General features: G+C 37.1%; 1 protein-coding gene across 1 annotated transcript in view; it reads right to left on the bottom strand.

Moving 5' to 3' along the window:
- ITGA2 (integrin subunit alpha 2) overlaps window positions 1–24,111 on the bottom strand; it is a 148,489-nt gene that overhangs the window by 67,306 nt on the left and 57,072 nt on the right. The window contains exons 5-11 of the mRNA XM_027863389.1: window positions 20,445–20,559; window positions 20,140–20,267; window positions 16,005–16,153; window positions 10,939–11,089; window positions 7,132–7,297; window positions 3,661–3,737; window positions 2,291–2,429 (exon numbers count right to left, since the gene is read on the bottom strand). Coding sequence (XP_027719190.1) covers window positions 2,291–2,429; window positions 3,661–3,737; window positions 7,132–7,297; window positions 10,939–11,089; window positions 16,005–16,153; window positions 20,140–20,267; window positions 20,445–20,559 — 925 coding nt within the window. The remainder of the gene's footprint in view (window positions 1–2,290; window positions 2,430–3,660; window positions 3,738–7,131; window positions 7,298–10,938; window positions 11,090–16,004; window positions 16,154–20,139; window positions 20,268–20,444; window positions 20,560–24,111) is intronic.

Below are 24,111 nucleotides of genomic sequence, written 5' to 3' on the forward strand. Positions count from 1 at the left end.
ACACAGAGAAACAGAGACAGAGAGAGAGATGAATAAACATCAGGTATCAAAAAGGAAAATATTTGTAAAAGTAGCTACACTTTAAATGGCATTTCAAAAAGGAGAAAGAAAAAATAAGGAGCCAGGAAATTGCATGGTATAGTGGAAAAAACGTGTATCTTGAGTCAGAGAATCTGGGTTCAAATCCTACTTCTGGCACTTACTACATGTGGGCAAAATCACATAACCTGCTCACTCCTATTAATCTATAAAATGAGACAGTTCAACTAGGTGCCCCTGAAGTATGCCCCATCCCCTCCAGCTCTAGGTCCATTGCCTATGAAATGACTCTGATATACATATTTTAAGGAAAACAAAAGAATTCTTATAGGCCAAAAAAGATTTTGTTGAGATCAGGAGGAATGTTCCAGATATCAAGCATATTTTAAGTATCCAAAATCATGACTAATTTTCTAAGGGTAATTTGTGCAAAACAATAGATTACTAGGAAAAAATAAAGTCTAGGTGAGAATTTGTTCATAATGAACATTTACAATAAGAAGAAATGCGTCAAATAATTTTTAAAAAGGTAAAAATTTTATCATAGCAATCCAAAGAGACACATGTAAATAGACTAAAAGAAGCTTCATCTAAATATAGAGTCCCGGGGAGCTAAATTCTTGCCAGATGACAATCAAGAAAAGGTAGCTCGAATGGGTCTGGGAGCACTCATCATCTGACCATGAGGATGTTTGTACTAGGGAGTGGGAGGCTGCCAAGAAAGTCTGCCAGAGCTTAACTTTTCTCATACTCACTGGGTAGACACTGGTAGAGCAGATTGGCTAGAAAGATGGAATTGACTAGGAGTCTTTCAGCACTTACCTTAGAAGCTTCTGGCTGAGACCACAGAAAAAAGTAGGTCATATATGGGTATAAAATAAACACATTAAAAGGGAGGAATAGGTCCTTCCCACCTCAGGTCCTCTAACATGAACACCCATGGGGGCAAAAGGCCCAAGAACTCCATATTATATGGATATTACCCACTCCAACCGTTGCCAGGGATGATTTCTTCCATTTTAGGAGGCAAAAAGCAACAATACACTCATGATCCTAATGTTCCAGCAGCTCCTGAAAGTTTTGGGGTCCCATAACAATATTCCAGGGCAGCTAGGTGGCTCAATGGATAGAGCACCAGGCCTGGAGTAAGGAAGACCTGAGTTCAAATCTGGCCTCAGATACTGGCTATGTGACCCTGGGTAAGTCACTTAACCCTATTTGCCTCAGTGTCTTCATCTGTAAAATAAGCTAGAGAAGACAACAGCAAACCACTCCAGCATCTCTGTCGAGATAACCCCAAAATGGGCTGACAAAGAGTTAGACGTGATTGAGAACAACTGAACAATGACAAGACAATATTCTATCATCTCATAGTGAGGTACAGCCTGAAAGTCTGGAAGACCTAGGTTCATATAGTTTCTCATACAGACTGGTTGTATTTAACCAGGGGTGTTGTAAGGCTCAAATGAATGCATGTAAAGTACTTCACAAACTTTAAAGTGTTACATATATGTCTATTATTATTATTATTAATCTATAGTTACCAGGCTTCTATTTTGGTGATGACTTCATTCAGGAGAGCTTTCTACACTCCTGATGAGCTTGAGCAAGGTTTATAGAGCAATACAGGGGTGTGCTGGTAAATATTTAACAACTGGGCTCTCTGGGGATTATGCAATATATTTTAAGTTTAATCTGCAGTCAATCTGCACCAGACAATCAACAAAAATAAATTAAACCTTGATTTGTAGTGACTTTATGAGGTATAAATGCTCACACTGAAAATTGAATGATCTGAATCCCAAGCCAGTTAGAGCAGACTATAGCACACACCTGTGTGTGATCTGAGTGAATTACTTAACCTCTCTTGGTACACTAGGCAAATGTTTTAGATTCTAAGTTGCAGAATAGTTGTCAATTTGCAATTGTGGAGGAAGTCTCCTCACTAGGCTTCCAAATGGACTGACTGCCTCCCCAATCCCCATTCCTTCAAATTGTTTATAATCTAATGCATAAAGCCAAACTGTTAGATAAGAGATGCGTAGATAAATACAATGATCAAAAGTAAAGTTGACACATCATTCGTGATTGTTATTATGTGGGCCAATGAGTTAATTTAGGAAAACTTTTGTGGAAGAGTAAGTCAAAATGGTGGAACAGTTAGCAGGTGAACTAGCTAAGTAAAGGGTAACAAGAAAACAATTTCATGAAACTTTCAGATTTCCTGGGGTCAAATAATTCTATATCTTACCTAAATATGAACTGTGATTTCTATCTTGCAGAACTTTTTCAAAGGCTTGTCTGGGGAAGATGGAATATCCATGGGGTGTCTGCTGGACAACTGTTCCACTCCAGGCATATGCCCCAACTGCACCCAGTGCCAGAGCACCCTTTAAATGGTTATAAAATGAAGGTTAATAATAAAGTTCATTTATAAAACATAGGTTAGGTGAATCATTAAGCTAAACTATGTCTGAATTCAACAGAAAATGTTTAACATAAGGACATCCCACATAAGGTCATGGTTACATAGTCAGTGGAATCTCTTTGTAACATTAGTGTTGGAAAACAAGCCTAAACATTCTTGTTAAAGGTAAGCCAAGTTATGTGAAACTTTTAGTATACATGAACAAGTTTTAGGGAACAGGTCAGACCTATTATGTAAGTAAGTCCACAATAATAAGCTATTTCCTAATAGGACACTCCCTGTATTCACCAAGGATTTGTTCCAACATTCCCCAGGAATACAGAATTCTGCAAATACAGAATTCTCATGAACAAAGTGGGTGGGAAGGCTGGATGTTAAGTCTTAGTTCTCACATACTCAAAAAAAAGCATGTTGTGACACAACCTCACGAAATGAAATGTAGTTGGCAAAGAGGGCAAAGGTATGATGGTCTTACTACCTCACCTATCTCCTGAGTAGATCATTTTCTTAACTGGTATTTGACTTAACTATCATGCCAATACTTCTCCTTCCTAGCAGACTTTTATTAAATGAAGCTACCAAAGGCACCTCCAGCTGTGATACTCCACCTAATAAATATACAAGTCATGGGTCATGAGGAGAGGACTTAGGTTGTCACATACACATTGTCAATTTTCCAAACTATGAATTCATAATCATCAAATGGGGAAGGCTTTTCATACTGTGTTTTAAAGCTTAGCATCTCTAATTGTAACCTTAAAAATAAACATGAAATCTAGAAATATATTATTTTGACTCCCAAACTCAAGTTAACTCAAAGTGATAACTAGGAAACCCAGTCGTACCATTCTAAGGGAGTAAGCTAGAGTGAGAGGGTGGTAGGTATTTAAAGAATTGCTGGCCCATGCTTCCTTCAGAAAGAACTGTGTTTTGACCTGATGACAGGCTCCTTGTGGGTGTTTCGTGCCATAGACATTATGCAGTAGCTCCTGTCACATCCCACATTTAATAGGTGGCAACAGAGCAAGCTGATTAAAAAGATTTTATCAAGAAATCAGGATTCCCTACTCCAAAACTTCTTTCCCTGTGGGTTGGTGCAGCCATTATCAGAATGATAAAGTTAACTATCAATGTTTAACCAAAAACAAACCAACCAGAAGAGTTTGATGACAGAGGTCTTTGGATATACTTACATTTTGAGGAGAGTAATCTGCACTGAACCCCACTTGTGACATTTCCATTTGAAAGTTATCACCTCCTTGAACAGTACCTGCAAAATCAATAGTTTTTTAAATTGATATTTATGTCATCAATTTGGAGCACAACTTATAATAGGGGGAGGGGAGAACCAGTGTTTTCATCAGGGTAAAGAACTTGAATGTGAATATTCCTTCCACCAGTGCAAAAGAGCAACCGGTATGTTGCCTAGAGCACTGAGAAAATGAGCAATGTGCCAAGGATCACACAGCACATCTGTGTCAGGGGCAGGACTTGAACCCAGGGCCTCCTGACTCCAAACTCTGACTCTTTCCACTTCATTAAGCCATACTACCTTGCTTAAGTTTTATATTCATGAAAAAACATGAGAAATTTCTAGATTTTTGAATCAGTAAGATAATTGAAATCCCCTATTAGAATAGAAGAAAGAAAAAAAAGATATATTGAGTTAGCATTGCTAAATTTCTTGGATCAAGAATGAAGTTCTCCTTGGTTTCAAAGGGAACTCAAGAAAGATGAAGAATGATGAAAAGCAAAGTCGTGATTTTTGTCATTCATCACTTTAGTAGCTGGGTGGGAAAGATCCAAATTTTCAGTTGTAGAATACTGTTTGCTTAATCATTTTTCCAACCATGTCTGACTCTTCATGACCCCATTTGGAGTTTTCTTGGCAAAGATGCTGGAGTGGTTTGCCATCTTTTTCTCCAGATCATTTTACAGATGAGGAAACTGAGGCAAACAGGGTTTGCTCAGGGTCACATGGCTAGTGAGTGTCTAAGGCCAAATTTGAATTCAGGAAGATGAGTCTTCTTGACTCCAGGACCAGACCCCTGTGTACTATGATGCCACCTACCTGCCCATTAATGGTAAATATTAATACATGGTTAAAGCTTAGTAAGTTATTAAAGCTTAAAACTGCATTAAGATTTTTGAGACACCCTTTATATGGGGTTGGTCAGCTAGTATCTTTATTTGTAACTCTAAAAACTGCTGAGAGGTGCTAGGGGTTAAACATTAAAAACTGGGATTCAAGTTCATGCTAATCTCCCAATTTAGAAATATCTCAATGCTGCCCACAAGCTGTCATTAATAACACAATACCACATCAGTGCTTGTTCTTCATGCATCATGATCAATAACAGTTTCTATAAGCTTTGGAAATGGACTTAAGTAGACCAATGAACTCATCTATGTGCGTACTTGCTCTAAAAGTGCATACTGAAACCTACATATTTTCATTCTCTGAAACCTCTGTCCATGTTCAATCAACTCAGTATACTAGAGGACTTCTTCTCTATCTCCTATGGGCAGCAATGTAACATCTAGGCCATATGTATGTTATTCCTTCATCTCACTATGTAGATGGCACACCTCCTCTTATCATCATATATTTCCTAGAAGTTAAATTTAAGTCACTTCTTGTACATAAGTCATTATTGTTGCACTCTTATTATGTCTATCATATATTTCTTCATTAATCTTTGGGTCATCTACAATTTAGATTCTTTTGGAGTATTTGGTATTAGAACTCTTTAGAGTATTCAGTAAAATTCACATTTGTATAGCATCACTGAAAGAATAGTAGTGTTTAAAACATGGATTTCTCTTTTAGGGAGCAATTTGGGAATCACTGAAAATGTTAAGTCATACTCCAAATGCGATCCAGTTTCTTCATTTCTGGGCTCAGTTTATTGTCAATATGCAAGGCTTGAAAATACGATCTATGTTCTGAAAGACTTAGTGGGATGACTATCTACCTGTACCTTATAATCTGGACAAAGTCATTCTTCATCCATTTACTTTTCCCTACGTGGACTACTGGCCAACTCTTGTAAGTTGTTTTCTAGCTTGTTAAGGAGTCTGTGTAGTATTCTGGACCTTGATACAATCATCATAACTTCTGCAAGCAGGAACACATGAAGGAATTCACTAATTAAAAGATATCCCTCTTTCCTCTAGCCTCTACTCAGGACTCTTTCTGATACAAAAATGAATATCTTTGGAGAGCATATGTTTTTCTGTTTTATGCCTCAATTGATGACGATTATCAGAGAATCAATGCATGAAGTGCAGTGCACTTCACTGGATTACTTCTGTGGTTTGTAGTACTAAGGAATCTTGTATGATCTTAACATACATGGGAGACACCTGGTAAGAGGAGAGCGTTTAACAATGCATTGTGCCCTACCAAGTCAAATACTTTGTTATAATCAATGAACAAAAGTAGCAAAATCTTACATAGTTTACATCCTTTAGGCAATTGTGTGGTAGTAAAGATGTAGTCTGTGGTAAGAAATTATATGTGAAAACCTACCTGTTCTCTTCTCATGTTTTCATTACATATACCCTTGACTGGGGGATAGATCAGTCTCATAAAGATTTTATAGAGATAAGAATTGGCCTTTGGGAAAAAAAAATCTTTGAGTGTCATTCTAAAACAATCAACTTGTCTTTGTCATATACCTTATCACAATCCATCGTGCAGTAAAGTGTTTTATCTAAAATATGTCAAACTCATAATAAAATCTGCCTAGAATAGGTAGCAATTTATTTAGTATGAGTCTAATTAATTTACATTAGATAGAAGGGAACAGTGCCACAGAAAACTCACACATGCAAACAATCCCTAAATAATTTCTATGTATCTTTGAAATTTATGTTGTGATTGTCATCTCCATTATCTCAAAAGACTTAATACTGGATTAGTTAATATTAACATCATGCACCAGTTTGAGGTAAAGAAAAACAACTCAGAAATGTTCTGGGAGACAGAGGAAGTTGTCTTTTTACATAAAGATAGATGGCCTAATGGTTAGAGTGGTGGACTGGAAGCAGGTTTTCTGTTTGTTTGTTTTTGTTCTTTTTGGGTTTTTTTTTGGGGGGGGGAGTGAGGATCAGGTGAGATATTATGTATAAAGTGCTTTGTGCCATATTAATGTTGGTTATTATTATTTTCATTGATACTCTGCTATTTAGAATTTGGCAGCTAGGTGGTTGAGAGGGCTAGGCCTGGAGTGAGGAAAACCTGAATTCAAATCTGGCCTCAGATACTAACTAGCTGTGTGACCCTGGGCAAGTTACTTAACCCTGCTTGCCTCAGTTTCCTCATCTGTAAAATGAGATGGAGAAGGAAATGCATCTTTGCAAAGAAAACCCCAAATAGGGTCACAAGGAATAAGACATGGCTGAAAAATGTTTAAGCAAAACTAAATAATTTAGAATTTGCTGTGGATAAATATGAAATTAAGAGCTGATTGTAGGAAATTATATGGACTTCATTTGCCCCTCCATGTACTTTCTAGGGGGCTTCAAAAATAACCCTTGAAAAGAACCTTAGAACCTGCTCTAATTACAACTGATTTGAATGTCTTTAATGCCTGAAACTCAGAATGAATATGCTTAACCATGAAATGGTACTGAGAAGATATTTAGAAACATCACCATACCTTCAATGCTGAAAATACGCTCTCCCAAAGTCCCAGCCTTTTCCAAGAGTGCATCTTCATCGGAAACATTGAAAAAATATCTCTCTGTTGGAGTACTAGCAATTGCTTTGATCTCTTTTATTAAATTTTTTGTGTCAAGTGCATTTCTATTTAAGTATCCAAGAACCTAGATAAAAGTTTGAGGGAAAAACAAAAAGTGGTGATCTCCGGATTCCAACTGTCCTCTACAAACATCCAGAGCAACCTGTGAACTTTGTTGACATCTCTCAATAAACAAGTGAATCAAAGTACATCTCTAGCTCTACCTTCTGCCCCCTTGACAATAACGAAACTTGGGAAACAGCAGAAATATCTCTTCACAGCACTTTGGCAAATGAGTGATCTGCTCTTTGATTTTACTGTCTGTGGTTTCAAATGTTAAACAAGAGAGCTCTTGATTCTCAAACTACAGGATGAATAGAGCAGTTTAATGTTTATTAAGTAACCATGGTTGCTTCTTTACTTGAAAGGTTTCAAGTACTTTACATACATTAGTCTCAAAAGGGAAATAGTAAGTGAAGGGCAAGAATTATTACCCCAACTTGGCAAATTTGGAAAACAACACAAAGAGAAGATCATTTATTTGTACACAATCAATAAACCAAATAAATGGATGCTTTTAGACTAAGTAACATCTCATGGTCCTTTACCAAAATGGATATTAAGATATTCAAAGCACTTATATAATTACCAAATATGAAAACATAAGGTAAAACTAAGGTAAAAGGATGAACCATATGATGCTGAATGAAATGAAAAAATTAGACTTAACTTGGCATATCTATCTTCCATATCCATATGCACATAAACACACATAAAGCCAAGAGTGTCCTGTCCCCTTTTCCCTTACTCCAAACTCTTCCAAAGTGGTTTATAAGCAATGTAAACACATGGCATTCCATCTCCCATCTCCACTTGAAATAGTTGCTTCCCATGGCTATAATGCACTCTCTCCTCATCTTTTTGCCTCACAGAATCCTGTCTACCTTCAGGACTCAGTTGAACCACTACTTTCCACAAAATGTCTTTCCTGATCCCTAAAGCCATTAGTGTTCTACATACTTAACTACGTTGTATTTAACTACCTTACAATTACAAAGCAGGTAGGTAGTACAGTGGATAGAGTGCCAGACCTGGAGTCAAGGAGACTCTTTGTGAATTTAAATCTAGCTTCAGATACTTATTAGTTGTGTGCCACTGGGCAAGTACTTAACACTCTTTGCCTCATTTTCCTCCTCCATAAAATGAGATGGAAAAGTAGATGGCAAACTACTCCAGTATCTTTGCCAAGAAAACCCCAAATGGGGTCATGAATGAACAACAACAATACCTTCACCTTATAATTATTTTGTGTTATTGACTGATAGATAATATCCAGGTGGTCCTCTACTTCAAATATCTAACTTAAAAATGTCTACAGCTTATGCCCATTTACAGTTTCTACAGCCCTCACCAAGCCCCTTCCTCTTCAAAGCCTTGTACTCACCCTGTATAGCCTGGACAGCCTCCCCCATGCCCTCACTGGAGCTCTCCTTTTAGAAGGGAGAACAAAGGAAGCCCGAATACATATTCCCAGAGGAACAATATTAAAAGATATGGTTTGGTTCTCCTACTATTTAATTTCCATTGTATTATGGATTAACTAGGGTTGTGTGACTTGACTTGAAAATATACCCTCTTATACTAACATTGTTTCTAAGGAAAAATATATTCCAAGCTTCAAATACCCAACTTGCATGATTGCCATCATGACTTTATGATTGCTTATAGCAGTCTTCTTTAAGGAGCAATTAAAAAATTAAATATAATATTTTATATTTCCCCCAAATACATGTTTAAAACAACTTTTTAACATTTTTAAAAAATTTTTGAGTTCCAAATTCTATCTCTCCCTTCCTTGCCTTTCACCTCCCTGAAACGGCAAGCAATCCGATATAGGTTATACACATGCAATCATGTAAAACTTTTCCATATTAGTCATTTTGCACAAAAAGACTCAAGCAAAAAGGAAGAAAGGAAGAAGGATAGCATGCTTCAGTCCATGTTTAATCAATATCAGTCTTTCTCTGGAGGTGGATAGCATGCTTTATCATTAGTCCTTCGGGAATGTCTTGGATCATTATATTTGAGAATAGCTAAGTCATTCACAGTTCTTCATTGTACAATATCACTGTTACTGTGTACAATGTTCTCCTGGTTCTGCTCACTTTACTTTGTATCAATTCATGTAAGTCTGCAGGTTTTTCTGAAATCATCCTGCTTGTCATTTTTTATAGCATAATAATATTCCATCACAATCATATACCACAGCTTGTTTAGCCATTCCTCAATTGATGGGAATCCCCTCAAATTCCAATTCTTAGCCACCACAAAAAGAGCTTCTATAAATATTTTTGTACAAATAGATCTTTTCCCCTTTTTTACGTCTTTGGGATATAGACCTAGCAGTAACATTGCTGAATCAAAAATATGCACAGTTTTAGGGGCGGAGCCAAGATGGTGGAAGGAAAGCAGTGACTGTCTTGAGCTCTCTCCCAAAGCCCTCCAAATACCTAAAAAGAATAGCTCTAAACAAATTCTAAAGCAGCAGAACCCACACACAGCCAGAGTGAAACAAATTTCCGTCCCAAGACAGCCTGGATGGTTGATCAGAAAGGTATAGCGCACCGGGCGGGGAGAGGAGCGCAGTGCGGGCATGGGCGCACAGGCCTCAGTGACCCTGGAGCAGGCCTCAGAGGACTGAATCGCGGGCAGCTGTGGCGGTTTCCAGACTTCCCAACCCCTGAACGCCAAAGACAACTTAGAAGGTCAGTGGGAAAAGTCTGTGACTGCAGTGAGATAGGAGCCAGGTCTCAGCCTCAAGTCTTGAGCACAGCCCGGGGCCATGGCTTTTTCCTGAGCTTCTGGCCCACAGACTGAGGGAGAATCTAGTGGCTCATCAGAGGGGGATTACAGGGATCTCTTTGCCAATGCTGAGGCAGGAATCTCTTGCTTTACCGGTGCTTGGATCTGGGTCACAGTTCTGAGGGGCGGTCCTGGGGTGAGGAAGAGCGCTGGTGCAGTGGAGCTTGTTGTGGAGGTGGAGAGGAAACACCTCGCCCCTTTACCACCTTGGAAGAACTGAAAATTTACAGGTCCCTGGAAGTACCTTTGAAAACCCCCCGAAGCTTGGGACAGTACACTCTTCACATTGGAAGCAGACTTTTACCTTAACAAAGAGTTTAAAACTCAAGTAATTGGCAGGGATCATGAGTAAGCAGCGCAAAAAGAGTCAGACTATATTATCTTACTTTGGTGACAAAGAAGATCAAAACATACAACCAGAAGAAGACAACAAAGCCAAAGCTCCTACATCCAAAGCCTCCAAGAAAAATATGACTCAGTCCCAGGCCTTGGAAGAGCACAGTTTTATAGCCCTTTGGGCATAGTTCCAAATTGCTCTCCACAATGGTTGGATCAGTTCACAAATAAGGAGCATATTTTTTTTAAAGAAGAATGTGAAGAAGGTCTAATCCTACACATTGATGTTGAAAAACATCAATGAGTGGAAGGGACCATGAAGGTTTTAATGTTTATTCAATGCTGCTGGGATAGAAAGACTTTTGAATAAAACTTTGTCAATCCTGTGAACAAGCATGTTGAAATACTGGTGATTTTTCTAAAAAGAATTAAGAATCAACTACAATGTTCAACAATTCGATGAAAGTAAAGGAGAATCAAAAAATTTTAGAGTTGAAGAGGGCATTATTTTTTTAAAAAGTTACTTACTGCTATCCCAAATCTAAGTATGTTGTCGTCATTGCATTGACCAATAACTTTTTTCAACATTGAGCCATCATGAGATTCACCATCTGTCACAACCACCATAACTTTGGTAGCACTAGGTCGTCCACCAGAGGCTTCAGAATAAGCAAAATCTCTGGAACCATCAAAACATGAAAAAAGTTAGGCAAAAAAAGGTCCAATATGTAGCCCTGTAATTTAACTATGAATATATTACTGGATTCTTATCACACAAACATCTTGATGCACGATAGCCTTTTCTTTCCAATAGCATTACTGTATGCCCATGTGTTTTCTGTTAGTATATGTGAAAAGTGGAAAAGTAGATTATTTTCATAAGTTATTGCTTTTCCTGCACAGTATGGTAGATTGGAAAGAGCATTGGCTTAAGAGTCAGGAGATCTGGGTTCAAATCTGCCTTTGACATTAGCTATTTGACAGTGAACAAATTTGTAAATGAATATAACACTTGTACTGCCTCTCTCAAGGAGATACTGTATTTTGTGAACTTCAAAGTGTTATATGTAAGTGTGAACTATCATTAAACTCACTAATTTATTCAAATGCTAATAATATTTTATAATCATAAAAATCTTTTACATATGCCAATAAGTTAATTTACACTCATGATAAGGTAAAAAAAACAACAACATTTTCACACAAGATTTCTTAGAATTTTCTTACAAGTAGTATTAGTTTTTAAAAATCAAAAAATATATTTATTTTACACTTGATAACTAGTTAAAAGCAACACATATTAAAGATTTTCCAGAGATTAATCTTACTTATTGATGAAAAAAATCATGCTTCTGATTACAAATGTCAGAAATGACCTTGATAAATACAACCTGGAGCAGACAAAGATTCAATGGAACAGGAATGCCACAGGAATATGACAAAACTCTCAGCCTTATGTAGAACTCTTTGTATGCCTGTTCCTATGTTCATTCAAAAGATGAAGGAGAAAGGTCTCTATGGATCTCAGATACAGAACTTGTCACCAACATAAAATGGATAAAAACAAGTTTAGTAAAGTCAGTTCAACATCTGATGTGACTTTCCTTCTTTAACATAAAAGTACTTTGAACAAAAGGAACAAAGCAAACTGATAACAAACTGAAATTCAGCTACAAAGATAGGTAAGCATCAGTAAGACACCATTATAACTATTTTGGTCCTAGATAAAGCTGACTTTTACCAATAAGCACAGAGAGAAATTAATTTAATGAAATCTAGAACTGCATCAAACTAATTTCAGGCATCCTTCTAAATAGGGCCTCATCTTATTAAAAATAGCCTTCCTTAGAAATGCAGTTGGCTACAGTAGGAAAAAAATCCACAAACATTCAATATGTTACAACTATTTTCTAAAATGATTAATATCTTCAAGAAATAGTTTAATAGTAAAATATTTATCATTTTCCAGAAATTTTATTTACAAAATTAGCAAAGAATTTTTTTTCTCTGGGATATATATTGTATCATATATTTTGTCACTTCCTTCTGAAATGTAAGCCCCTTTATAACAGAGACCAATGTCTCATCTCTCCTCGTATGGTGCTTTACATATTGCACTATTTTGTTTTGGGGTAGACCTGTGAATATTAGCATGGGAAACTCCGCATGTAGGATTTCCTTTCACTATTCAATTCCTCTGGGGCCAAGAATCATAGAGAGGTGTCAGATGAATGCAGATGATAAGTAACTTGACTAGGGTCACAGTGGCTAAATAAATCCACTTCTTAGGATCCCTGGCTTCCTTAAGATTCAGTTCAAATAGTTACCTCTTCCAGCAGGCCTTTCTGATCCTCCCCTGTAACACTCACCCCTACAACCCCCGCCAAGTGCCTTCCCCTCAACAGCTACTCTCCATCTACTCTGTATATATCTTGTATGTTGTACTTTATGTATACATTCTCTCCCTCATAAGAATACAAGATCCTTTACAGCAGAGACTGTTATTGCTTTTTATTTATAACTCTACTGCTTAGCACAGTGTCTGGCACGTAGGAAGTGTGTAATAAATACTTGCTGATGGGTTGATTAATAATTTTTTTAAAAAATTGAAATATTTGAATTGTAAGTTTCTTGCAAATTGGGGCTATGTCTTATTTAATTTATGTTCCTTACTGATCACAGCAAAATTGTAAACAGGAGATGCTCAGGAAGTATTTTTTTAAATAAAGCAATGAATGATTGCACCACCTGACAAAGCATGACATTGCAACCTCATTTATTTGATTATTTTGTCTAGATCTGCAATTTCAACTTGTGGGAAATTTCCTGGTGTGGAAATTCCCCCCTTCAATGCTTATCTATGACTATCTATAAGTTTCAGGTCTTAGAAAGAGATCTGAGGGACTGAGAGGTTAAGAAACTTGTGCGGGGTCACTCACTTAAATTCAAGCTACACGGAAGACTTGAACACATGCCTTCTTTACTATAAGGTTGGTCCTATCTCCCTACAATTTTCTTAGATATCATAAATACACAGACAAAAGGGAAATGAAGTTGAAGTCAGATGATCACCAGACACAGTAGAATATCCTCTAATTTGATGATGAGTAGAACCAAGAAGCTAATGATAATCAGTGAATAAGTATTTATTAAATGCCTACTGTGTGCTAGGCACTGTGCTAAGCCATCAAGATACAAACAAAGATAAAAGACAAAAGAATGATTACTTCTCTCAAGGAGTTCATAGTCTAATGAGAGAGACGATGTGAAAAGAACAACATATGAAACAAAATAAATACAGGATAAAATGTAGATGATCAATGGAGGGAAGGCACTAGTCTTAGATCAGAAAGGTTTCTCCTGGAAGATTAGATTTTACCTGGGTAATGAAGGATGAGGAGTTTAAAAAGACCTCTTAATTTGGCGATTGGGAGGTTACTGGTGACATTCAAAAGTGTAGTTTCCTACAGAACTTATCCTTGGGACCAAAAGTTGTACCCCAAAGAGGTTTTTATTTCAGCAGCTAAGGAGTGACTAGGTCCTGGAGAAATGGAATAACTCAATGGGGATAACTTTTCCCAAGAGGTTTGGTTATAAAAAGAAGGTGAAAAATAGGACAGTAATTTCAAACTTTAGAAGGGAATAGAGAGGAATAGTATAACCTTGAAAGGGTTTTGGGTAGAGTGGAAAAAGAAACAGTGGAGAAGAAGAAAGAGAAGATAATTGATTAAGGAGCATTACACAGGATGGGGTATAGGGACTGAATGACTTTTAGAGGTAATTGAAAGTGTCACTGAAATGACAAATAATGAGAGTCTAAAAAGGATAGAGAAGCAAATGAAGCTAAGAAGAAAATGGATGAGGTGAAGGGGGCTAAATAGGAAGGTGGAAAAAATGGATTTTCTGATGTGGCTAAGGAGCATCACCAGATGGAGATGGAAAGGCACAAGGCTGTCAGAGAATGAAATTTCTTAAGTCTAAGATATTGGAGATGGATGGTCACTGGACCTGAAAAGATCAAGGAACCTGCCAGTCTGGGGCATTAGAAGGGTTTTATATATAGGTATGCAATTTATACATACTTGATGAATTGTTAAAGCATTTGGCAACAAGCAACAATAATGATAATCCAAGAGTAGTAAATTAACAGATGTTAGCCAAAACAAAAACCTTGAGTTGACAGTGGAATCATCAGTGACCCTGATAAGTTACCTCTTTGTATCACTAAACAACAGCACCTATTTTATCTTTAATCAGATTATGGAAAATATCTAATTATAAGTTCACTTCTCCTCTGTAGTTTTAATTATACTATTCATAGCCGTTTCAATTTTAATAAGCCCCTTGAGTAGAACATTTTTTTTTAAAAACCCATTAAATTCTCTAAATGTATTCAAACAACTAATTTTTTCATGCTGTGGACTCTACATGTTTCCCTGCAATGTCTACTTCAATGCCTTTAACCAATTAAGGGTAAAGTATATACTTGTGTTCTAATTTTCCTTTACTGTTTTTCCATTTCTTGGATTCCTTTTGCTTTTTTGCCTTGTCTAAGAATTAGCCTCCAAATATCAACCATTTAAATCAATCAATAAACATTTATTAAGCACCTACTATGTCCCAGACATTGTGTTAATTATAAAAACAAAAAAGTGCTAAACAGAGATATAAAAAGAGGCAAAAGACAGTCCTTTCTCTGGAGGAGCTTACAATCTAATGGGGGAGTCAACATGCAAACAAATATATACAAGCAAGCTATATATGGGATAAATAGGAAAACACTGGAATTAAGAGGGATTAGGGAAGACTTCCTGTAGAAGGTGGGATTTTTTTTTTAATTTTTGGTGAGGCAATCGGGGTTAAGTGAGGTCACACAGCTAGTACGTGGCAAGTGTTTGGTCTGAGGCCGGATTTGAATTCAGGTCCTCCTGACTTCAGGGCTGATGCTCTATCCACTGTACCACCTAGCTGCCCCTAGAAAGTGGGATTTTAATTGGGACTTAAAGAAAGCCAGGGAGGTCAGCAGTTAGAGCAGAGGAGGGAAAATGTTCCAGGCATGGGGGACAGCCAGAGCAAATGCAAATGCCTGAAGCTGAGAGACAGAGTGTCTTGTTTATGGAATAGCCAGGAGGCTATTGTCACTGGATGGAAGAATACATGGAAGGGAGTCAGTTGTAAGAAGACTGGAAAGGTGGAAGAGGATTAGTTTATGAAAGACTCTGAATTTCAAACAGAACATTTTATCTTTGCTGCTGGAGGCAATAGAGGAGTTAATTGAATAGAATGGTGATAGTGACATGACCAGACCAGTGTTTTAGGAAAATCACTTCAGTGGCTGAATGGAAGATGGACTGGAATGGGGAAAGACTTGAGGCAAGTGGACCCACCATTACGGTATTACAATAATCAAGGTAAGACGTGATGAGGGCCTCTACTAGTGTGGTGGCAGTATCAGAGGAGAGGAGGAGGCATATTCCAGAGATGTTGCAAAGGTGAAATCAGCAGACCTTGTCAACAGCTTGGATATGAGGTAGCGGGGGTGGGGGTGGGGGTTGAGGGGTAACAGATAGTGAAGAATTCAGGTTGACTCCTACCTGGCAAATTGAATTGCTTTGAAAGTATTAGTGAGATCTCCACCATGCTGGGTTGTTTGGGATGTTGCTTTAACCATTTCTTCTTTTGTTTTAAAAGTACTCATGTTGAATACAACTCGTGGATAATTTCCATACTGAATTAACCCCACCTTGAAAAAAATAGAAAGCATATTAAAAGAAGAGAAAATGGAAGTCTTTTGCTAAATTATTACTCCTGTTAAACACAAAAGGGCACTTAATGGCACTCTAGGGATAGTCTGGGTCTCTGCTTTCATTGGTATAGGGAATTTTCGGGTGAGGAAACTCCTTCCATCAATGCAGGTTATCACCTTCTCTGCAACTTAAGGTCTTAGTTGCCTAGAACATTGAAAGATTAAGTGACTAACCTAGGGTCACCCAGCCAGTATATATTAGGGCAGGATTTGAACTCGAGCCTTCTTTATTTCAAAGCCACATCTCTATCTTTTATACCATACTCTCTAAAATATCAGTTATTCTATTCTTAACCCAATATGTTTTATTTTAAACAAAGGTTTCTCTCAGAGTCTGTCAGTTCACTGAAGCAGGGTTTGGCCTGGGAGAGTGACATACTTTGCTTATATATAATGGAACTAGAAAATTTGCAGGAAAAAAAAAAGATTTCTAAAGTGATTGCCTCAAAAAGATAGAGGCCTTTTCATTATGAAAACAAGAAATCTGAGTGGATATCTATGTATACATACATGTACATATAGAGATAAATGTAACAGTCTACACATCATAAAAGGCATGGATATGAAGTAAAGAGACCAGTTCCTCAAACCACAGAATACTAAAAGGAAAAGCTTCCTCTCAAAATGTCAGTGAATTAGGTTTTATGGCAAATTAAAGGATGTTACTACGTTATCCCAAATGATGGATACTGTGGCACAGAAAACTCAACAGTTAGTAAGACTTCCTAGAAGAGCTTATTAGTTTGAATCATTTCAGTCTCGTCTAGCTCTTTCTGATCCCATTTGGGGTTTTCTTGGCAAAGATAGTGGAGTGGTTTGCCATTTCTTTCTCCAGCTTATTTTACAGATGAGGAACTGAGGCAAACAAGGTTAAGTGATTTGCCCAGGGTCATATAGCTAGCAAGTATCTAAGGCCAGATTTGAACTCAGGTCTTCCTGACTCCAGGCCTGGCACTCTATCCACTGTGCCACCTAGCTGGCCTATTAAGAATTATCCAATTCAAATTCAAAAATATGCATCATTCAAAGAATATTATGTGAGCTGTACAGGAGAGGAGGGGGGTGAAGGCAGGATAAAAAGTTTAGCTACGATATACTGTCTACCCTCATGAAAAGGTAATAGGGAGATATCAGACATTGATATTATATGTATATATTATATATGTGTAGTATACATTTATATATATAATATATAATATATATGTATATATGTATATATATACATATATATATAATACAAACTGTTACCTGGTAAGTGCATTGGAAATTGTATAAACAAAATTTTCTTTGTGAGGCATATTAAGGGAATAAACATTTATTTAAGTGCCTACTACATACCAGGCATGGTGCTAAGTGCTTTACAAATATTACCTTATTTGATAATGAGGACAAAAGTCATTACTGACTGTGGAAGAACCAGAGAGTCTTCTATAGAAGGTGGCAGGTACTTGATTTTGGTCTTAAGGGACAGTTAGAAAATTTCAACAGGATATATTGAGAGGATGGACTCAGGGAAGGATAGGTTGAGGGGAGCAGAGTAGAGATATTCTACTCAGAGTACACAAAAGAGCTGAAATGGGAAAGAGTAAGGCTTGACAAATAAGGTAGTATGGATAGAGCTTAGAATGGATGGAAGAGAGTCATATGAGAGAACGTTGGAAAGTTAATGTTGTGAATGGTAGGGTTAAGAGTACAAACTTTATTTGGAAGACTATAGTAAGTCAGTGACAATTTTTGAGCAGAGAAGTGATATGACCAGATATATACCAGATCATCTTGGAGTAGGAGAGAGTGAAGATAGGAAGACCTATTAGGAGGCTATTGAAATAGTTAAGGTACTTGATAATAAACATGTAGTCTACTAGTGGTGGGCAGCTAGGTGGCACAGTAGATAGAGTGCTCAGGAAGACCTGAGTTCAAATCTGGCTTCAGACACTTACTAGCTGTATAATCCAAGGCAAGTCACTTAACCCTGTTTACTTCAGTTTCCTCACCTGTAAAATGAGCTGGAGAAGGAAATGGAAAACCTCTATAGTATCTTTGCCAAGAAAACCCCAAATGGTGTCACATAAAAGTTGGACGTGACTAAACAATTGAACAACAATGATGGTGGTGGTTCTAGGAAAAAGTGAAGTGGAGTTTTTGGTGGATTCAAGAGATATTGTGATATAAAAATTGACATAACTTAGCAATTGATTAGATATGAGCAGCAAGAGAGGAAAGAGTCACAGATAACCCGAAGATTTCAAATATGGAAGCCTATGTAAATGATGGCAATCCCTCAACAAAGAAAGAATGAAGCATAAGGAAAAATAGGTTTTTAGGGAAAGATACTAAGTGTGGCTTTGGACTTATCGGGCTTTGAGGTGTCAGTGGGCCACTTAAGATAGGGATGAATATCTGTAGGCAGTTACAGATGCAGGTCTAGGATTCAAAAGAGAGTCAGAGCTAGAGGTATAGACTTGGCCATCATTCATACTGGGCTGATTGTCAAGAAAACAGAGAGGTAGATGGTATAGATCATAGATTATAAAATCTCAAAAGTTAAAAGGAAAGAGTCTGTTGAAGCAGAGGGTAGTCAAATATATCAAATGCTATAGAGAGGTCAAGAAGACTGAGTCCTGAATAAAAATTCACTATATTTAATGATTTGGAGGTTAATAGTGATCTTTGAGAAATCAGTCTCAGTAGAGTGGTAGTAATGGAAGACAGATTATAAGGATCCAAAGAAAGAGGATGTGATAAGGAAATACAAGCATTGGATATAGACATCTTTTTCAAATAGTTCAGCAATGAATAAAAAGAGAAATGGGACATAGTTGGGTGGAGCAAGGGTCAGCAGGAGTCTTTTTTAATACTGAGGAGAGCTGGACACATTTAAATTAAGATGGGGAGAATCTAGTAACAAGGGTGAAATTCAAAATATATGAGAGGGGATGATTACTGGAGCAAGGTCCTGGAGGAAAAAGAAACAAAAGGGACTAAAAACAAATAAATAGTATTAGTTTGAGTAGGGATAGAGATAGCTCTTCCTTTGAGACAGGAGAAAAGTAGAAGATAGTGGGCTATGATGCTAAGAAATTACTGGAAGAGGGAAAGGATGAGGGAGCTCCCTACCAGAGGTTGGCAGTTACTATGGGAGAAGAACATGAGAATAAAACGTTGAGGGACTTAAGGAGAAAGAAAAAGTTTTAGAATAATAGCCAATATTTTAAGGTTTGTAAAGCACTCTACAACAACAATTATAATTATAATAACTAATTTAGCACTTTAAGGTTTATAAAACACTTTAACAATGATACAACAACTTTATGTAGTATCTCAAGGTTTGTAAAATGCTTTACAAATATTATATCACTTTATCCTTACAACCCTGGGAGGTAGATACTATTATTATCCCCATTTTTCAGATGAGGAAACTGAGGCAGATGGAGGTTATGTGACTTGCCCAGGACCATGCAAAGTAATACAGTAATATCATATTAAGCACACACTATAGTAATCTGAGGAGGGACTTGAATTCAGGTTTTCTTGATTATAGGTCCAGCTTTCTATCTACTGCACTACATAGCTGCCCCACATTTTATCTCATTTGGTATTCACAATATTCTGTGAATTTGATACTTTTATTTATTCCATTTGGTACTTTTATTTTTAGTCCCTTTTTACAGAGAACAAAACCGAGACTCAGAGAACTTAAGTGGTTTTTCCAGGGCAATACGGTCATTAAGTATCTGAGGCAGGATTCAAACCCAGGTCTTTCCTGACTCCAAGCCCCTCACCTGATACATGTCATGCTGCCTCATGGAAGTCATTGTGGAGAATCAATCAATTCAACAGCTGGTAAAGGTTCAATTGAGACTATGACCTCAGAAGCCCTATTCAGCACAGAAGGTTAACATTCTTCTTATTAGTGTCCTTACCTGAGTCTTGTCGGGACCTATATCCAGGCCTTGCACAAATTTGACCAAAAAATTCTTCACTGCACTCCAGGGATAAATGCTGTTTGATTCATCACATACAACCACAACATCAATGAAGGACGGGCAGCCTAAAACAGGAAAGGAAGAGAGAGGTTGGTGGGACAGAGGTTTGCAGAGCTAAGGCAAGTCTTAGGGTCCACAAAGACATTACATTTAAAAAAGGAGGATAGATTTTAAATAAATTTTACTATTCCCTCCCTCAAATTTAATTCTTTGTTCACAATAGTTGTGCTTGAATGCCTTACTCTGAACTGCAGGTGAAAAGCTGTTGAGGAGCTGGAAACTGGGACTAATGTCAGAACAGATGCCAGTCGCATAATATTGATTTCCACACTGCTGGGCCCACAGAGGTCCACATGTCTTCAAAGGAATGAGAAATATATCCATATTAAAAGCACTGAAAAACAAATCATTTCTTCTCTATCTTAACACAAAAATTACTTCTATTCATCTACGAGATGCCACAGGCCCAGGAATCAGGTAGCAAGAACATTAAAAATTTCCAATGCAGCAAACAAGACATTTCAACTCAGTGAGGAGTTAGGGAAAAGGTATGTGAGGAAGGAAGCAACTAAAGATTTACTCCACCTCCCTACAATCTTTCCATCAGCACAGGGAAGGGTTAGGGTGGGGGTTGTTAGCCTGAGGCACTGAGATGACTCAGGGAATCCAGACAGGCCCAGGAGCAGAAACAGAAAGAAATCTGTCATCTTCCATGATAGAGCTCCACTTTTCATCTGCTGCTCTGCCTGGAACAAGAAACTCCTCCATCACTTTTTAACTTACCACCAAGCTGCCAATTTAAGCCTTGATTAATACCACCTCTCTCAGCCTCTTCTGCCCTCTGTTTGGAGGGCTAGAGGTCAAAGTACCAAACTCCTCCCAATGCCTTCCTTTATAGAAGGCAGAATCTGGACTCTTATTCGTTCCACTTTGCATTCTACTCAGCCTGGTTTCAACTTCACAGAACAAGAGGCCCCTCCATTCTGGGTACCTCCTGGTGTGTCCCCCAACCTTTGCTGCCTCTTCTTGTATACTATCTACCCCCAATAGATTATAAAGTCCTTGAGAGCAGGGACTGTCTTTCTTTTTATTAATTGTATTTCCAGCAATTAGTACAGTGCCTGGTACATCTTAAGTATTAATAAATGTTTATTGGATTGGATTTATTGGACTGGATTAGAAACCAAATGGATGGCATTTTTAGTAGCCCGTGGAGCAGAAGCAAGTAAAAGGTCACTTTTTCATTCCTGGGCCTTTGATACCTGGCACATTCAGCTTAATTGAGTGATGAGAAGCAATGTGTGGTCATATCAGTATACCTAATTCCTATTTATGCTGTGAACATTTCACGTTAAAGACAGCGTAAGATAGCAGAATCATAGAGTTAGAGCAGGGGCTTTTTTTTTTTTGATGTGATGGACCTTTTTCAGTTTGGTGTAGCCTATAGACTTATTCTCAAAATAACGTTTTTAAATAATTAAAGGAAATGCAAAATTTCAGTTAGAGATTAGTGAAAATATAGATGGAACTTTTTTTCCCATCCAAGTTCATGGACCCCTTGGAACCTATCCATAGACAACTTGGGGCAGGGGGAAGGTTAAAACCCTTTGAGTGAAAGCTAAAAAAGACCATAGAGGTCATCTAGCCCAAGGACTTTGTTTTAAAATGAAAAAAACTGAAATCCACAGAGGTTAAGTGACTTGATCAAATTAACACATGTAGAAAGCAATGAACCCAGGTACTCTGAGTCTAAGTCCAGTAGCGCATTCTACTATACTAAGACTCTACTATACTGACCTATACCCTATCAGCTTGTTAACTATTGACCTTTCTGCAAATGAATTCATAACCTTCATTTTCTAGGCCCCTATCTTTATTGTTTAGTCTCTGTCAAACAATAAATTAATATAATATTTTGTCTTCACAATCTCTTCAGGTCTGCCCCAAATCACTGCTCTCTCTTATTCTTTCACTCTTTTTCATTGCAATTATTACCACATAATTCTTTACCCTGACCCAGCTCCTAATCCCATTCTCTGTGAAGTCTTTGGATTCCAAGAATACCTAACTAAATCATGATGCAATTCAAAAATTTATATGCTACAACTCAGGGAAAGCCTTGTTATGTTTTAAAAAGCAAAGCATAGTGGAGAAAGAGCCTTAACTCTGACCTAGCTATGTAACTCTGGGAATTGCCACTTCTCAGAGCCCTAAGGTAACTCGGAAAGATTAAATTGCAGAACAGTTGCTGACCTTCATTGGTTAAAAGAATTTCCTCACTGGGAATTCCCTATACCAATGAAAGAGGCAGAATAAAGTAAGTGAGATTTGGACCTTCCCCCCACACCTCCACCAAAAAAAATTTCAGAAAATATGCTTTAAAGGGAAAACGAGCAAAGATTAAAAAAAAAACCATAAGAAGGTTATTTAACCTAAAGTAAAAGTATAGATTGGCACTATTGAATAAAAATCGATGAAAAGATTTCAGATTCTTATAAACAGTGAGGTGGAGGAAAGTGGAATCATTGGAACCAGTCTTCCTGTTGGTAGCCATAGGATGACCAATGAAAGAAAAGAGGAAACAGCTGTCTTAACATTTCATGCTCCATGTACAAGATATACGTTTCCTCTTTAAAAATGGCTTACTAGGCCAAGTACATTGGGAAAGCATTCATTTTCAAAATCTTTAAATGGCTTCTAAAATAGCTAATAATGCTTCTTCCTACATCCCTTCTAAACTGCTCAAGAGTTCTTCAGAACTCTCTAACCAAAAGAAGAGAAATGATTGATTCCTTAGAGGATTAAATATATAAATAATTGTTTGATAATAGATATTCTTTCTTCTTAGAAGAAATGAGAAACAGCATTAAAGAGCTGAAATTAGGAGATGCCAATTGAGAATGTCAAAAATATCACCCTTACTTCAATATTGGAACTTTAAGTCAAGTCTACAAATCTGATGACTAGTAGTTTTTTCCACATAAATCTTAAGAATGCTTTAAAGATCATAACTTCTTAAGTATTTAAGGAAATGGTTTCTGCACTGGTTCTTTAACATGGAATTTCATTTGCTCCCTATTTTTATAGCTATTCAATTTAACCCTCATATCCATTGTTCCTTACCAGGAAGTACAAATTACAAATACAAATCTGTGAGGCAGAACTTAGTATCACAGAATTAAAGTGGAATTAAAATACTTTAAATCCTAATAGATACCTATTTGTGAACACATTCATTCCTAAAACAATGGTGAAGGTAATGAAGACTCCAAAATATCAGAAGCCACAAAAAAAATTATTGAAGCACACTCCCCAGGTATTAATAAACAGAGGTATCATTTACATTTACCAAGTTCATATTTTATACCTTAATTTATAATATAAAATGCTATCCATTTCCAAATAGAGAAGTGGTGGACTCAGAGTACAGCTTGAAACATTTTTTCCTTTATTTTTCTTCCTTTTATCCCCCCAAAATATGGCTAATGCATAAATATGTTTTGCATGACTGCTTAGGTATTCTATTTCTTGCTTTTTCAATGAGTGGGGGGAGGGATGAAGGGAGAGAGAAAATATGGAATAAGAAATAAAATTTTAGAAAATATATTTTATATCTTTACTCAGTGGTAATTGGGAGGTCATACTAAACAATTGTTTTGGCACTATCCAAAGTATAGTTACAACGAAAGCTACACCTAGAGCCCAAGAATCATAAAACATACTGATCTAAACAAAGAGTATTTTAATACTCGCAGATAATGTTACTGGTTACAAAGCTGGTGGGTACCTATTACACATGAAGCTAAGTAAACCTCAAATAAAAATTTGTAAAAGTGAGTTCTCCAGGGCAAGTCTAGGTAACAATATTTGTCACTTGGGTATCAAAGAAGGAAGGAGATGAGCGTTATT

The sequence above is a fragment of the Vombatus ursinus genome, unplaced genomic scaffold, assembly GCF_900497805.2.
Source record: "Vombatus ursinus unplaced genomic scaffold, bare-nosed wombat genome assembly UNPS02014772.1, whole genome shotgun sequence".
In the NCBI taxonomy this organism is placed as follows: domain Eukaryota; kingdom Metazoa; phylum Chordata; class Mammalia; order Diprotodontia; family Vombatidae; genus Vombatus; species Vombatus ursinus.